Here is an 18,659-nt window from a genome sequence, read left to right as displayed (position 1 = left end):
TGTATATAGTATCGATATAGTATATGTTGTTTTTTTCACTTAATATTCCTCGTTAAGAGTTAAGTGTTGGTTAATTATTGAAAAATAAGCAATGTCAACATTAAAATTGTAACTGTATATACCCCGGTACACACTTAAAAGATCATTTTCAACTCAAATTACAACCGTGTGCGCTATTGAAACAATACAAGCTCATGCTCTTTTGAATCCAGTAGTTATACTGCTAAGCTCATGCTCTTTTGAATCCAGTAGTTATACTGCTAAGCAAATTATGTCCATTATTGATGATATCGCATGCATGTTAAATGACAATGTGGCAATGTGTCTAAATGTACTGAATATGTTCGCCCTGGACATGTTCGCACAGCCTTAAGTGCATAGTGCACGATATAAAAAACAAGATCCTTTCACACACACACACATTTTTATTCGTATGGTTGCATTCGATTCACATTTAGCATTTCGCTGCCGGTGCTGGCGGCAGTGCGTTGTTGACTGAGAAATGGTACAGCCCTGAAAAATATAAATGCTATTAAATAAATCATACACACTTTTTAAAGACAATACTTGTATGTGAAGGTTTATTGCAAGAAATAAAAGACCATATAAGGGTTTTATGTACGTTTCACCAAGTTCTATTGCAGTTGAAGGTTTTCTTTGTTTATACGTGATTGCAAAGTAGCCACTCTCTTTAAAATGTCATGAATGCGCGCATTGAAAGAAAATACCATAAACAAATCCAGCTCCGGTTCATAAGAGGCAGGTGTCCTTATCGAGACGCTTTAAACCCATTGATGCCTAGTGGACTCTCCCATCCTTCTAAATTGGATCAATTTATTTCCAAAATTAGGGATGTCTAGTGTATGTATTTCTATATTTAGAATATTTCTTACATAAATTCCTTTAAGCAAACAGTGCAGACCCTGATGAGACGCCGCATCATTTACCTAGACGCTTTTTCTAGACGCTAGGCATAAATGAGTTAAGCCCATAAACAATCAAAATCAACGAATATTTCGTACAATATTTCGCAAAATAAAGTTATTACATAAAAAAACAGTTTGCCCTATAGAAATTGCCAAAATTTAAATTCTAGATGTGGTCTGGTAACGTAGATTTAACGCGATACAAAATGATCGTTTTTGTTTGCTTGTTTGTGTCAGAATATATTCCATGTGAATTTCCGGCTACGCTATCCGAACATATACGAGCGAACGCGAGATTGACTTCGAGCAGCTTCGAAGGCATAACGTAGTTCTCGTGAATACATGCATGTTAGTAACGCTTGTGATATTCGAAAGTTACTTTTGAAACTCTGGGAAACTTGGAAGAATGTTAATTGATTTGTTAGTTTAATCCGTGTGGCAATTAGTCAACGCCAACCGAAGTGTAATAACAAGATGAACAAGAGCACCGCCTTGCGGGTGCAGACCGCTCATCTATTTTCTTTTTAAAGGTGAAGGGACTCTCGTTTTCAATCACAAAGGAGGGAGGGGTGGAGTGAAGAGGGGTGTATAGTGTGGGGGTGTGGACATTTATTACATTATCTTCCAAAAATGCGAAAAAAAGGCAAAAAAAAACGGGGGGTGGGGGTGGGGGGGGCGGGGGGGGCGGGGGGGTGGGGGTGGGGATTATTGGGTGCGATGGTTGGACAGTATTTCAAACATAAAATTATAAAAATAAATATTTGTGTTTTTAACCGTTTAAAAACAAAATTTGGGGGGGGGGGTGGGTATAGTGTGAGGGTGTGGTGGTAATTTGTGAGATGATCTTTAAAAAAATATATTTAAAAAATAGGGGGGGGATTCGGGTGGGGGGAGGGGGTGGGGGGATTCTTGGGTGCGATGGTTGGACGGCATTTCAAACATAAAATAATAAAAATAAATAGTTGTGTTTTTAACCGTTTAAAAACAAAATTTGGGGGGGGGTATAGTGAGAGGGTGTGGTGGTCATTTGTGAGATGATCTTTAAAAAAATAGGGGGGATTCGGTGGGGGAGGGGGGGCACGGGGGATGGTTTGGGTGGAGTCTGTTGTGGTATGTCAGGTAAGAGTAGTTTTGTCAAAGTATCAATCAAATCTAATCATAAATAAAGAAGTTATGGCAATTTTAGCAAAATTTCATAATTTGACCTTGAGAGTCAAGGTCATTCAAAGGTCAAGGTAAAAATCAACTTGCCAGGTACAGTAACCTCATGATAGCATGAAAATATTTAAAATAAGTTTGAAAGCAATAGCCTTGATACTTAAGAAGTAAAGTGGATCGAAACACAAAATTAAACCATATAGTCAAAGTTACTAAGTCAAAAAGGGCCATAATTCCGTAAAAATGACATCCAGAGTTATGCAACTTGTCCTTTTACTGTACCCTTATGATAGTTCGCGAGTGTTCCAAGTATGAAAGCAATATCTATGATACTTTAGGGGTAAAGTGGACCAAAACACAAAACTTAACCAAATTTTCAATTTTCTAGGTATAAAGGTCCCATAATTCCGCCCAAATGCCAGTCAGAGTTACATAACTTTGCCTGCACAGTCCCCTTATGATAGTTAATAAGTGTTGCAAGTATGAAAGCAATAGCTTTGATACTGCAGGAATAAAGCGGACCTAAACACAAAACTTAACCAAATTTTAAATTTTCTAAGTATATAAAGGGCACATAATTCTGTCAAAATGCCAGTCAGAGTTACATAACTTTGCCTGCACAGTGCCCTTATGATAGTAAGTAAGTGTTGCAAGTATGAAAGCAATAGAATACTTAAGGAATAAAATGGACCTAAACACAAAACTTAACCAAAATTTTCAATTTTCTAAGTATAAAAAGGGCACATAATTCTGTCAAAATGCACGCCAGAGTTATCTAACTTTGCCTGCCCAGTCCCCTCATGATAGTAAGTAAGTGTACCAAGTTTGAATGCAATAGCATTGATACTTTCTGCAAAAAAGTGGACCTAAACGCAAAACTTAACCAAAATTTTCAATTTTCTAAGTTTAAAAAGGGCACATAATTCAGTCAAAATGCACGCCAGAGTTATCTAACTTTGCCTGCCCAGTCCTCTCATGATAGTAAGTAAGTGTACCAAGTTTGAATGCAATAGCATTGATACTTTCTGAGAAAAGTGGACCTAAACGCAAAACTTAACCGGACGCCGACGCCAAGGTGATGACAATAGCTCATACTTTTTTTCAAAAAATAGATGAGCTAAAAATGTTTTGAAACGCTGTCGAAATGAACTTCAGAATGATGCCATGAAAACTGAACACCAGAGCGTTTCTGACATGCTCCAGTAATGTTACATGTGAGTGGTCTAATACAATGAATATTAACGAAAGGGCATGCCTACACTAGTAGTAAGATTATGTGAACTGGACTTTGCCAAGTTGCTACGATGTTAAAATCCCATTATTACCAGCAAGTGCGCCCTGGAAACCAGCGTTGTAATCGCAGGCGACCTCGTTCTTGACGTAGTCGTCTCGTCTGTCATCGTAGTTGTCTCCCTGGTCAGGGCCGCCGACAAGACCTCCTTTCAGAACGTTTGGATTATCAGCCCAACTGCCTGGGTCGCAGCTGTTGGTGTTGGTCGGACAAGAGCTGTGACAAAATCATACGACATCATTCAATGACTCAACACTGTCAACATTTCGAGCATTAAAAAATGCTACCAACACAACGGGAAAGGTGCCCATTTTCAATCATTATCTGCGGGACTGTTTTTTTATAAATGAACTTTATTAACACTTATATTGTAAGTATAATGCGTGGTGTGTACGTTTTAAAATACGACTTTACTGTTATTTTATAACTTTTATCTTAAGAGCTACCTTCCTCTGTGGTGAGGTTTTTTGGGGTAGCGGTTACCGAAGCCGATCTCGTAACTGATGTGGAGCTTGTTGTCGCCAAGGATGTAGTTGATCTGGCTCATTGCGTACTTCTTGTACTCGTCGGGACTCAGTCCGTCAGCAGCCGCTACGACGGCAGCAAACGCAGCATTAGCTGAAAAATATATGCATATTCTGCATTTTCTAAACAAGTATCATATCGATGATTGTGATGCCTGTTTCGCAAACATAGAGGATTAGATTAAGCTATCGGTTGTTTAAATTTTGAAAAGTAATTAATTTATTACAATGTAACCAAGTCAGCATTTTAATACAAACTGTTTCAATCTTGAATCAGATAATGAATTGGAATTTGTTTGTGTGCGGTTGTTTTGGTTTGATCAAACAGTGAGGTAGAATAATTTGTTTTTACTGGGATGGATATTATTAAATCATTATTGTGAGGTGCATGGACTATTTATATGGACATTCAATGCCGTTGTGTAAAATACATGTAGTTTCATACTTTGAATATATGAGCAAAAAGCGTACCACTCATTTATACAACACTTATACAGTAAATAAATACGATTTATGGTGCATTTATACTGATGAAAGTTTGTCATGCTTAATCACACGAAATGATTCGTAGAACGCTTAGCTTATATGTGAGGCGTGCTCTGTGAAAATGGGGTTTAATGCATGTGCGGAAAGTGTTGTCCCAGATTAGCCTGTGCAGTCCAGACGACACGTTTCGCCTAAACTCATTTTTTTTCTAAGAAGAGACTTTCTTTAAACGAAATATTTCATAAAAGCGGAAGGCGTCTCCCATGATTAGCCTGTGCGGACTGCACAGGCTAATCTGGTACGACACTTTACGGTCTGCACGGGCTAATCTGGTACGACACTTTACGGTCTGCACAGGCTAATCTGGTACGACACTTTACGGTCTGCACAGGCTAATCTGGTACGACACTTTACGGACTGCACAGGCTAATCTGGTACGACACTTTACGGTCTGCACAGGCTAATCTGGTACGACACTTTACGGTCTGCACGGGCTAATCTGGTACGACACTTTACGGTCTGCACGGGCTAATCTGGTACGACACTTTACGCCCATGGGCTAATCTGGTACGACACTTTACGGTCTGCACGGGCTAATCTGGTACGACACTTTACGGTCTGCACGGGCTAATCTGGTACGACACTTTACGCCCATGGGCTAATCTGGTACGACACTTTACGGTCTGCACGGGCTAATCTGGTACGACACTTTACGGTCTGCACGGGCTAATCTGGTACGACACTTTACGGTCTGCACAGGCTAATCTGGTACGACACTTTACGGTCTGCACAGGCTAATCTGGTACGACACTTTACGGTCTGCACGGGCTAATCTGGTACGACACTTTACGGTCTGCACAGGCTAATCTGGTACGACACTTTACGGTCTGCACAGGCTAATCTGGTACGACACTTTACGGTCTGCACGGGCTAATCTGGTACGACACTTTACGGTCTGCACAGGCTAATCTGGTACGACACTTTACGGTCTGCACAGGCTAATCTGGTACGACACTTTACGGTCTGCACAGGCTAATCTGGTACGACACTTTACGGTCTGCACAGGCTAATCTGGTACGACACTTTACGGTCTGCACAGGCTAATCTGGTACGACACTTTGCGGACTGCACAGGCTAATCTGGTACGACACTTTACGGTCTGCACAGGCTAATCTGGTACGACACTTTACGGTCTGCACAGGCTAATCTGGTACGACACTTTGCGGACTGCACAGGCTAATCTGGTACGACACTTTGCGGACTGCACAGGCTAATCTGGTACGACACTTTACGGTCTGCACAGGCTAATCTGGTACGACACTTTACGGTCTGCACAGGCTAATCTGGTACGACACTTTACGGTCTGCACAGGCTAATCTGGTACGACACTTTACGGTCTGCACAGGCTAATCTGGTACGACACTTTACGGTCTGCACGGGCTAATCTGGTACGACACTTTACGGTCTGCACAGGCTAATCTGGTACGACACTTTACGGTCTGCACAGGCTTATCTGGTACGACACTTTACGGTCTGCACGGGCTAATCTGGTACGACACTTTCCGGTCTGCACAGGCTAATCTGGTACGACACTTTACGGTCTGCACGGGCTAATCTGGTACGACACTTTACGGTCTGCACAGGCTAATCTGGTACGACACTTTACGGTCTGCACGGGCTAATCTGGTACGACACTTTACGGTCTGCACGGGCTAATCTGGTACGACACTTTACGGTCTGCACGGGCTAATCTGGTACGACACTTTACGGACTGCACGGGCTAATCTGGTACGACACTTTACGGACTGCACGGGCTAATCTGGTACGACACTTTACGGTCTGCACGGGCTAATCTGGTACGACACTTTACGGTCTGCACAGGCTAATCTGGTACGACACTTTACGGTCTGCACGGGCTAATCTGGTACGACACTTTACGGTCTGCACGGGCTAATCTGGTACGACACTTTACGGACTGCACGGGCTAATCTGGTACGACACTTTACGGTCTGCACGGGCTAATCTGGTACGACACTTTACGGACTGCACAGGCTAATCTGGTACGACACTTTACGGACTGCACGGGCTAATCTGGTACGACACTTTACGGACTGCACGGGCTAATCTGGTACGACACTTTACGGTCTGCACGGGCTAATCTGGTACGACACTTTACGGTCTGCACAGGCTAATCTGGTACAACACTTTACGGACTGCACAGGCTAATCTGGTACGACACTTTACGGTCTGCACGGGCTAATCTGGTACGACACTTTACGGACTGCACAGGCTAATCTGGTACGACACTTTACGGTCTGCACGGGCTAATCTGGTACGACACTTTACGGACTGCACAGGCTAATCTGGTACGACACTTTACGATCTGCACGGGCTAATCTGGTACGACACTTTACGGACTGCACAGGCTAATCTGGTACGACACTTTACGCCCATGGGCTAATCTGGTACGACACTTTACGGTCTGCACGGGCTAATCTGGTACGACACTTTACGGTCTGCACGGGCTAATCTGGTACGACACTTTACGGTCTGCACGGGCTAATCTGGTACGACACTTTACGGACTGCACGGGCTAATCTGGTACGACACTTTACGCCCATGGGTTAATCTCCCTTTTCACAGAGGCTGAGAGCACATTATGATTATAACATTAATAAATCCTCAAATGTATTAGAAGTCAAAGCTCAAAGAAAGTGCAAATAACAAATTGCAGAACAAACTTTAGTCGATGTCCGCTTAACTTAAGAACAAAAAGAATCATGTCGTATAGGTATATTGTTAGTTTTACATACTAGTATATCCCAGTTATTATTACCAGCATGTCTGTTGGGGCCCCATTTGTCTCTGAAGGACAAACCACATGGTGTCATTGGAACGCTACCACCGGGCATATACTGGCGTATGAAAGCATCAATGTCGTTCTTGTATTTGCCCTCCTTGGTTACTTCGTGAAGTAAGAGCTGAAATAGATCAAGTATTTCAGGACCTATTCACACAAGGAAGAATCACAAATAATATTCGTGACATTTATTTGTAGTGTGTTCTTTGCCGGTGATTAATCTCACCTTTGTTAGACCCTATGTTAACAGTACGATGCAAAAAACAAGAGTTTCATACACTTAATAGAGAGAATTAAAGACGGTCCTTTACAGGCCTTATAAAGCAATCTCAGTTTGATCGCTGAGTTTATAATGTGTTACAGCCATCCTTATTAAATATGTTGCTTTTGCGGATATTGAAGCTTGTATTATTAAAGACAATGATCCTACTGCTGCGCCAACGTTTGCGTCATTCCAGTTGAAGCCCCAGGCAGTTCCGGCAGGGTAGAAAGACTTGGCATCCTGTAGATACCCGTTGTCTCCCGTGGATTTGTGCAGCCATATGGCGGCGGCGCTGAGCTCGTCCGCATCGCCCGATGACCTAGAAAAAGTTTACGTTGATAGACATGAGTCCAAGGTTTGGTGAATAAAAATGATGTGGTATTAGCTACCTATGAAAAAGAAACTGACGTAATCAGTATAATAGCGAAATTAATGTTTAATGTATCCGTCACGTAGCGAATTAGTATTAAGCATGGTGCGTTTGAGCAAAAAAATCGCCTACTCTGTATCTTAAACACATTATGCATATGCGTAAAGTGTCATTACATATTAGCATGTGTAGTCCGCAAAGGCTAATCAGGGACGACACTTTCCGCTTTTATTGTATTTTTCGTTCAAAGAAAGACTCTACTAGACGAAAATTCGGTTTAAACAGAAAGTTTCGTCACTGATTAACATGTGCGGACTGCACAGGCTAATCTGGGACGACACTTTACGCACGTGCTTTAAACCCTCTGTTCACATTGCACGGCCCATATATTTATTAATGGCCACTTACCCGTAGAAATCCCTGGCCTGAGTGACACAGTCGGTGTACTTGCCTCGGTTGTTCTTCGCAAACGTGTACAAACTCTTGGCCGCTGCGAGAAGACTGTCGGCAAAAGCTGCGTCTGTAAGTTAGACAAAGTACGTGTATGATTCTGAAATTGCGTTGTAACTTCACGTATGAGTAATAACATTTAGGAAGACGTTGATGGAAAAGTTGATGGAAAAGAGAAGGTGCCTTTATCGTTTAGTAAAACTGGTTTGTTACAGTTCATTCTGTAAAGTACCTTGCACAGTTCTGCAAAGATACGTCTTTTGTTTTTCTTTCAAAGACAACGTGCTGTTTATAATATTGTGCAATACTCAGTAGGATAAGATCCGCATCCTTATGTCATTAATTATTGATTATCCATTACCGCCACAAATGTCCTTGAATATCAGGTATCCGGAGGCCATGGCTGCTACAGTATTACCGGCGACGTCGGAACCATGGCAGCCGGTGTTGACCTTGTATGCAGGTCTTCCCATGTGCATGTTCTCAGGGCGTCCCCAGAACCCATGGTCTGCGTAGCCGTCACCAACCTACGTCCATGAAATACAGATATACAACATGAATACGTTATTAATAATTATTCATATAAAACAGATGGCACTTTTCATTGGTCTTGTCTTTAAAAGAGCATTTCTGAAGACAGCAACATAGTTTTGGGCAATTATTATTATAAAGTTCATCTTAAATATAATGTTTAACATATTTTATTGCATTACCTTTACCGAGGTTTTGACAAAGACTCTTATTTTCATGTAAACCTCTACAGCTGCGTGGTTTCGAAAACCTAATTTGTGTTTTTCCCTGAATCAAAGGGTGGCAGATGCTTAGTTTTTATCAAGTGCGTTTCGTAATTTGAAAAATCAAATTTGTGATAGATAACAAAACACGTTATCATACCTGCACATACAGCGTCTGTTGGTCCGGGATCCAGCATTTCTTGAAGTACTCCAGCGGCCATTTCACCATGTCGCACATCATGTCCTTCTGCCCAGCGGAAGTGTAAGCGTCCGTGAACTTGAGGAAGCCGTAGTTCAAGACCCACGAGGAGAAAGACATAGGAAGGTTGAACTTCACGTGGTCCCCAGCTGTAAAATGTACGCCGAACTAAATTGTGTATTTTTTGCGCATTCTTTAAATGTCCGTGCAAATAGGCATATACTGTTGTTATACATTGTATATATCAGTCATCCAATCGTGGATGACGAAGATGAAACCGTCACAGCACACAAACATATACAAACACGCTCGCGCAATCAACACCACCACAACAACAATATTAGCAACGTTCAACCTGACGTAAATACGAAATATCTTCGGGACTGTTTGAACGGTTAGGGTAAATCATTGTTGGTCAACACCCGGTTTGCAGTCGCCCAAACATAGCGTGTGACCAAGAGTTATGTATTAAGGTTAAAAGCATTATTTTCGCCCAACGTACCGTCATACCAGCCACCACTGAGATCGTGCCCACTGTCACCGTCGTTGACGGCGCTGTCTCCACGCCATGGAATCGGGTTGTTGGGAGGCAGGCGGCCGGATCGCTGGGCGTCGAAGAACAGAATAGACAGACCGAGCGCATCGCCGTAGTTATATTTCATGGCTGATCCTGCGAGGTTTAACAAAATATTTATATGAAATACAAACTTAATGCGACAGCATACGATGTACGTTATATATAACGGTTACATAAGATAGTTAGTTTCCATGTTTAAGAAGATTATCAGAAGGGTTTACATATATCAATCAAAACAAATTTATAATAAATAATGTTTTTTAAGTTATTGTCAGGCAAACAATCCATGTAGATTCTAAGCGTATATAATACATAACTGATTCTGACATACCTCCGGTCGCGGCAGGGCCTCCAGTAATGGGATTTCCACCGCCGCTGCTAGGTGGTTGTGTTGCAGCGCCGCCGGTTCCACTACCACTTCCGCTACCGGCATCGCCGTCACCTATAAACCCAAGGCGGAGCCTTCAGAAATGTCCATTTGTATATCGCTTTATGAAAATGGGTTCAATGCATGTGCGAAAATTTTCGTCTCATATTAGCCTGTACAGTCCGCACAGGTTAATCAGGGACGAAACTTTGCGCTTTTATGGTATTTTCTGTTTAATGGAAGTCTCTTCTTAGCGGATATCCAGTTTAGGCGGAAAGTTTTGTCCCTGATTAGCCTGTGCGGGAACACTTCTGACCATTGCTATAGTATTCTTAATTGAATCATTACATCGGCATATTCGCAGACGTCCATGAATTCAGAAATATTTTTTTACTAAATATTGTTTATTGTTCGCAAATTTAAAACATCTTGCGAATGATAGAAATATTAAATAACATTTAAACAAAAACCGGGGTTTGTTATCAGTCTGAAAGACCGTATTACTGTTATGAATAACAATGGATAACATAAACATCTTTACTGTCGACGAACCATCTCCAAGGCGTAGAATTTAAGATCATTTTGCGGCCAAACCCATTAGAAAACAAATATTCTATCGTATGATGAACAATACAGTCTGTAAAATGAATATATACTTTTATAATGCAAATAAATTAAGTGATTGTACTGTTACTACACATTCTTATATTATATGTTAAATTGTTGTTATTAAAGATAATACGTTTTTATTGCTGGTCATTAATTTAAAGATAAGTCACATATCCGACAAAAATACGTATTAATGCATCTTGAAATATATAGAGTGTATTTAATATACATATGTGTAATTAATATACACACTTGTAAAAATTGAACCACCCTCCATTTTCTAAACAGACACATTAAATGGGCTGCTTTATATTGATAAATGTAAACATTCGATGTAAAGAGCTCCAGTAAAAAAAATAGAATAAAATTTAATAAAAGTAACCATCAACAGGGCTCGGACCACTGACCCCTGGAGTTCTGGAGTAAAAAGTCTTCCATTTAGACCATTCGGCCATCCGTGCGCACACAACGCATGATGGAATTTATACTTTATATAAGCAATCCTCGTAGTTACGCAAAATATAACGACAACAGAACTCTCCAAATTTTCATGAAATTATTCAATCGTTTCGCGTTGCAACGCTTTATAAATGTCAGGTTTTCAAATCGTCAAAAGATGCATATAATGGCTATTTTAGAGCATGGTAAATGTTCAGTATTACTGTTTCCTCACAAATATCATAACTTAGACGAACATTTGCGAATCTGAAACATTTTTTTTTTTAATTTTGTCAATTTACCAAAACGTGAAAAGGCCCCATTAAATAACTGTTATTGTATGAAGTAACGTATACAGTAACGTACCTTCAATGAAGAATGTTCCGTGCGCCGCTTGGTCCCCAGCCGCGCGTGCAACAAAGTCCACTTGAAAGTCGGCGCCGGGGTTGATGTCGGCGTCAAAATTCATGTTGTGCACCACCCATTCCGTCGGCGTGTGGGACTCTACCTCCGCTCTCCAGATCTAAGGCAAATTCACAAATAAATTCCTCAGTGCAAAGAATTATCCAAAGCGTTAATCCTCCTGTATCGAGTTATAGGCATATTATGAACAGCCGTTTAACCATTTGCCTTAACTTAAAAGAAAGCGGCTGCCTACAAAAATATCTCCATGGAGTTTCTTTCATTTTGTATACCCAGTCGAAATCATTAAGCGAAGAAATTGCCCATTTACCCAAGTATAAAATCCTAATTTGAATGATTGTGAAAAAATTAAGTTATTTAAAATGGAAAATCAAATGACTATGAATACTTTGCCTACCATATGAACAGGGATTATGATCCTCATAATAAATAAATATTATTAAATCAATAAACGCTGAAATGTATTATGTACATTACAGCACTTTGCAATAATGCACAATTGTATACCTCGATGTTATCAATAGGCTTGTCGAATACTAGATGGACCTTCCAACCATGGAGAGCCTGGGAGGGGTTGAGCTTGAAGTAACCTTGGAAACCGCCATTCCAACTGTTGGTAACAGTGATATCAGCGGCCCATCCGTTGCCCCCAAAAACCAACAACAGCAGCAAAAACATGTTTCTAGATAAACAAAAATAGTAACATTACTTGTCGTACACTTAGAAATCTTAATTTACCAGTAAATCTGTGACATTTAAGGTATGTGTAAAAAATAAAAATGGAATCCAATTAATGTTTTCTGGTTAATAGAACGTTCGTTAAAACCTTTTCGGTAATCCAATATTGTTTGTAAAAGTGATAATTAATAAATGGTTTGTAAATTTTACTAAATTGCACAAATAATTTGAGGAATCTACTTCTCAGCCAACGCCGGCTGCTAATGTCTGAGAATAATCTATGAGACGACACTTTTAAGTTTCATCAGATTTTAGAAAAAAAGGGTCATGGTTTGATTTGTTTGATGTTTTTGTTTGTCACTTTACAATTACGTTATGACAGTCAATGGATGACATTTGCATCAATAATTTGCATATGAATGCAACGAGTCTCCATTTCAACCACAACGGATCATTATAATGCAAAATTAGAAGAAAAATGCAATAACCAGTTGACCACGATTCTTGATTTAGTCGTATGTTTTCACCATAAAAATACTTTAATATACATGTATACATAATTATGTTTTTGAAGATAAGTAACAGTAATTATCGTTGTTATATTTGTGCATTTTAAAATTACCATTATCGCGTTTGCATGGCGTTTACATATTCATGTTTGCTCATACTTTGACCTGAAAAACATTGATTAAATCAATGTCTCATATTTATTTTCATGAGAAATCACCCATGTTTAAATACAAAAAAATCATTGAACAAAATGAGAATATGTCCATGTATGTGGTAAATTAAACGTACGAACCGTATCGTCGCCTGAAGTCACCACTTCTGTCCATTCAGAAACATATATATACGTACGGTCAATCCAATAATGGAAGGATTAGATAATATTAACCATGGTTACATATCGTATTTGTAACAGGTGTATTGGGTTTCGTCCCAATGCGATGATACACGTTTGTAGTTGATGAACTGTCACTACACACTGTATGCCGCTTAATAAGTTCACGACTTTACGATATGAGATCAGCTTTGTAGTGATTGTAGCATGCCGCTTAATAAGTTCACGACTTTACGATATGAGATCAGCTTTTTAGTGATTGTAGCATGCCGCTTAATAAGTTCACGACTTTACGATATGAGATCAGCTTTGTAGTGATTGTAGCATGCCGCTTAATAAGTTCACGACTTTACGATATGGGATCAACTTTGTAGTGATAGTAGCTTATCGTTGATCATTCATTTACAAAAAAGGAATATGAAAAAGAGAAGACACATCTGTTTGTTTTATAATACACTAACTTATAATTAATCTTATTTATTAAACAAAAAAAGGAATTAGCTCTAAAACATGTATGCAAAACAGAAGTTAACATTATGTATTTGAGAATCAATAAGTACAGGACGTCTTCTTCCAAATGACATTCATTTATTAAGACATTTTCATCGTTGTACAAAGCCATAAAAACATGTTATAAGTAGAATTTTAATTATGAGTTAATGTAATACGAATAATAACATATTGCACTTAGTAAATCTGTTGACAAATTGCAGTTAGTGAGTCTGTTTGATAATATATAATTAATTTCAAATATTTAAATCATTTAATATTATCAAGTCATGCTTAGCATAGTCTTTAACTTTCGCGCCGAGGTTTGACAAGTCTGAGCATAGCTTTTTATCTCCGCGCAGAGATTTGACTGGTTCCGATGATAACTTTTAAAGATTGAAGTAGAAGTCTGGTTCTGAATATACACATGTAGGTTTATACCTCCGCGGAGATATTTTACTTGCTGAGAGCATATCTCTTATCCGGCAAATGGTGGCATTTCACTCCACGTGATGAAGGTCGATAACAAAAAGACCTTGACCTGCTGTCAATGCTTTTATTGCCGCGCTTGTCTACTTTAAATTTGAAACGTCAACACATTTATCATCACTGTCTTATGTAAATATACGGTTCAGCACGGACTCTAGATATATATGCTCCGTGGGTTCAGTCTGCATTACTAAGTTCCACCATTCAAAAATAGAACACTGAATGGAGAGTTGACCTTGATGATGATGATGATGATGATGATGATGATGATGATGATGATGATGATGATGATGATGATGATGATGATGATGATGATGATGATGATGATGATGATGATGATGATGATGATGATGATGATGATGATGATGATGATGATGATGACGACGACGACGATGACGAGGATAACGACGCTGACGACAATGACGACGATGATGATGACAAAATGTGCACGATTGTGGAGGAGCATAATGAACATCCTTCAATTGGTAACGGAAATATGAACTAAATTTCTCACATGTTTGACCTTGAAATATGATTTTGACCTTGCGTCGTCGTGTCGGACTATTGCCTTCTGCATATCGTTTTGATTGCCTGAAGATATGGACCAGACTCAAACATATAGTCTCAAACTTTTTATCTTGCAAATTGACATTGCTTTCAAGCTGACGTCAGTTACTCGTGCCTTCTGCACATCTATTCCATGACCTCACACTTCAGCAAAGATTAAGTCAAAGATTTAAATTTCATGGATAAGTGTTAGCAGCATATTATATATATTATATTATATTATATTATATTATTGAAACTCATCAGTCAGGAATAATGAACAAAGTTTAGGGTAGGCACACAAAATGCCCATTACACAACTTCAAACACTTTTCTGTGAAACTTTGCAAATTAAAAAAAAGCGTACAAAGTCGTACATGTCTTTGAACATTTGTTAATTTGACATCTTTACGGCTACACCGTTGTCAGCGAACTTCATATCTGGTCAGACTTTGCATATTTATTCCTAGTGGACTCTCCTATCCTTCTAAATTGGATCAATTTATTTCCAAAATGAGGGATGTCTAGTATATTTATTTCAATATTTAGAATATTTCTTACAGAAATTCCTTTCAGCAAACAGCGCAGACCCTAATGAGACATCGCATCATGCGGCGTCTCATCTGGGTCTACGCGGTTTGCCAATGCCTATTTTCTTGACGCTAGGCATAAATGGGTTAACAACAATAAGGAAGGGTGAGCAGATTGACATGCATGCGTCAATCGAGTGGCCTCATTATCTATAGCGACCTTTAGCTCCCGTATCTATCCGAAAGGTCACGTCGGGAAATTTTATGTGAACTTTGTACTTAAGAACTGAACACCAGGAAGTACAAACCTATGAATATCTCATAAAGTCAAAAACTGCTCCAAATTTCCACCACACCGTACTTAAAAGAATAAACGATTCCGTGCAGAAAATATTCCTGATGAACTTTTTGGTATAGCTTTCATACAATCATACGTGGTAAATATAAACAGTGATCTACTGTATTTAATACGTATCATATATGATTTAATTAATGTATTAATGTTTCGAAAATTGCAAACAAAAAAATACAAGATCGATGAACACGAGATTTTTTTATAGTACTTAACTGAACAACTTGAATCTTTCTTTACTTTTAGAATCAACTAAAATAATTAAAATGTTTATAGAAAGGTGCAATTATAAATATTTCATAATAAAAAACAATCACAATTCAACATTAAATCTATTTTAACAGTATGCTAATACAATTTAATAACCCATTATAGTTCATAAACATTATACAGCTTAATTGGTCTGCGTAAAGCTATGAGTATGGCAGTCGGTTTGCTTTCCCCTGTTGTAACATATTTCCCCCATTTGAATGGCGTTTAATGCTCCCGCTATATAAATTATAGCAAGAAATATAGGTCAAACCTAAGCTTACATAGCGGGGCTTAAAAAGAGTGGATTTAATTTTAAAAGATTGAACATCATTCTGAAACGAAATAGAACAGATATTAAAGAGCCCACTGAGCTAAATTTATCTGGTACGTATTTTTAGGTCAAAGACGATGCACGTATGCCATTACGAGGTAGCAACTCCATTTCATTTTGATTTGCAATGGTCATTCAGATGTAGCCAAACCATTTAATTATGATTTGCAATGGTTATTTAGAGGTAGGCAACTCCATTGCATCGTGACTTGCAATGTCCATTCAGATTTAAGCCACGCACTTTCAATGTTCATGTAGAGGTGACTCGGACTTTCACCATGACTTGCAATATTCATGTAGAGGTAGGCACTCCATTTCATTGTGACGTACTCGGAATGTCAATTCAGAATTATCCACTCACTTTCACTATGATTTGCAGTGTTCATGTAGAGGTGACTTATAATGTCCATTCATATTATCCACTCACTTTCACTATGATTTGCAGTGTTCATGTAGAGGTGACTTATAATGTCCATTCATATTATCCACTCACTTTCACTATGATTTGCAATGTTCATGTAGAGGTGACTTATAATGTCCATTCATATTAGCCCCTCACTTTCACTATGATTTGCAATGTTCATGTAGAGGTGACTTATAATGTCCATTCATATTATCCACTCACTTTCACTATGATTTGCAATGTTCATGTAGAGGTGACTTATAATGTCCATTCATATTATCCACTCACTTTCACTATGATTTGCAATGTTCATGTAGAGGTGACTTATAATGTCCATTCATATTATCCACTCACTTTCACTATGATTTGCAATGTTCATGTAGAGGTGGCTTATAATGTCCATTCATATTATCCACTCACTTTCACTATGATTTGCAATGTTCATGTAGAGGTGACTTATAATGTCCATTCATATTATCCACTCACTTTCACTATGATTTGCAATGTTCATGTAGAGGTGACTTATAATGTCCATTCATATTAGCCCCTCACTTTCACTATGATTTGCAATGTTCATGTAGAGGTGACTTATAATGTCCATTCATATTATCCACTCACTTTCACTATGATTTGCAGTGTTCATGTAGAGGTGGCTTATAATGTCCATTCATATTATCCACTCACTTTCACTATGATTTGCAGTGTTCATGTAGAGGTGACTTATAATGTCCATTCATATTATCCACTCACTTTCACTATGATTTGCAGAGTTCATGTAGAGGTGGTCATACCAATTTCATTGTGAGATGCAATGTTAATTCAGCAACCGCTCCAAAGTCTATGATTTTAAATAATGTGTAATGATTAATTAGAGTTATTGACTTTATAACACCATGCTTTGATTTACAATATTCGTACAGCGAGTAACTCGTTACCCCCGTACTGTACAATGGTAGTTCAAATATATCCACTTCATTTCATTGTGATATATAATAATAATTAACAGTAAGTTACTATATATTACCATGTAGAAATCATTAGATTTAGCCGCTATTAAACGATTTAGTTTGAAATGGTCGTTCAAGGTAGACAATCTTTTCTTTTATAACTGTTGATGATTGTTTTAGGAGAGTCTGTATTTAACGCTATAATGTGGAACGGTCATTTAAGGAAGCCATCCTTTACCATTATTGTTTGCTAAGTCGTTCCGGGGTAGAGACGCTTTACCTTCATAATGTGCAATATTCGTACCTCAACTCAACTCAACTAACTCAATTCAACTCAACTCAACTCAGTTTATTAAGTAAATAACGGCCGTTGGCCCAAAATGCACAGTATTTGATAGAAAATATAACACATGTTTGTAGTTGCGAACACATCATATTAATACTAAAATATGTCAACATATTACATTGTTTAATGTTACATTAAAAATATATCAGCTTATTCAATTTTGTTCAAAAGATGATACACATACAAACACAATTTCAACAGTGTGTCATCATCTGTTTTGCTCATCAGATTATAACAGTCATGTACAGAATTTCCACCCATATACCAGTTATATAGAAATTCTCTACGGACAACGTCATATTTACTACATTGAAAAAACGCATGGTATTCACAATCAATAATAGATAAATGTTTCTCGTTAAAACAAAAATTACAAATTCACAAATTATATGCAAGATGCAACAGCCTACCAATTTCAATAGTTAATTTGTGATTGGAGCATCTAAACTTGGCAAAGTCTATCTGATATTTTAGCGGAATTTCTAACTGCAAATATATTACGGTGTTAAGTAGAGATTTATAGTTCTTATAATGGTTACCTCTAGATGCATTGTTAATGTCACTGTGCCAATTTTGTGTGACGCAATCAATTATACGCTGACAAAAATTACACACAAATAAGTCTACGTTGCCAACATCCTGAGAGATCCAGACGAATCCGAAACAATATCTAAATATAAAAGATTTTACATGTGTTGCCCAGCAAGTACACCCGGCGTTATCTATTGATATTAACATATTCTAGCATTGTTTAAGTAATAAGTTAAATGTGTTATTAGGC

The 18,659-nt window shown here is 38.5% G+C and overlaps 1 protein-coding gene across 1 annotated transcript; it reads right to left on the bottom strand.

The window, feature by feature from the left end:
* Positions 1 to 405: 405 nt before the first annotated feature.
* Positions 406 to 13,358, bottom strand: LOC127850399 (endoglucanase E-4-like). The gene is made up of 13 exons (XM_052383421.1): positions 13,151 to 13,358; positions 12,182 to 12,356; positions 11,618 to 11,774; positions 10,169 to 10,279; positions 9,763 to 9,930; positions 9,222 to 9,409; positions 8,689 to 8,854; positions 8,286 to 8,397; positions 7,676 to 7,826; positions 7,222 to 7,366; positions 3,822 to 3,993; positions 3,410 to 3,591; positions 406 to 513 (listed from the first exon to the last, which is right to left on the bottom strand). The coding sequence occupies exons 1-13, from the start codon at positions 13,186 to 13,188 to the stop codon at positions 455 to 457; spliced, it is 1,824 nt and encodes a 607-aa protein (XP_052239381.1). The 5' UTR covers positions 13,189 to 13,358; the 3' UTR covers positions 406 to 454.
* Positions 13,359 to 18,659: the final 5,301 nt, after the last annotated feature.

The sequence above is a fragment of the Dreissena polymorpha genome, chromosome 11 (assembly GCF_020536995.1).
Source record: "Dreissena polymorpha isolate Duluth1 chromosome 11, UMN_Dpol_1.0, whole genome shotgun sequence".
Classification (NCBI taxonomy): domain Eukaryota; kingdom Metazoa; phylum Mollusca; class Bivalvia; order Myida; family Dreissenidae; genus Dreissena; species Dreissena polymorpha.
The sequence above is the reverse complement of the archived record's forward strand: the minus strand, read 5'-3'. Positions and strand labels throughout refer to the sequence as shown.

What these genes read in the sequence shown, in the direction of transcription:
- LOC127850399 (XM_052383421.1), bottom strand. Translation starts at nt 13,188, where the DNA reads ATGGACAGAAGTGGTGACTTCAGGCGACGATACGGTTC. An exon ending in AAACCTCACCACAGAGGAAG is followed by an intron (nt 3,592 to 3,821) that starts GTAGCTCTTAAG and finishes ATTTTGTCACAG; the next exon opens with CTCTTGTCCGACCAACACCA. An exon ending in TTTCCAGGGCGCACTTGCTG is followed by an intron (nt 514 to 3,409) that starts GTAATAATGGGA and finishes TATATTTTTCAG; the next exon opens with GGCTGTACCATTTCTCAGTC.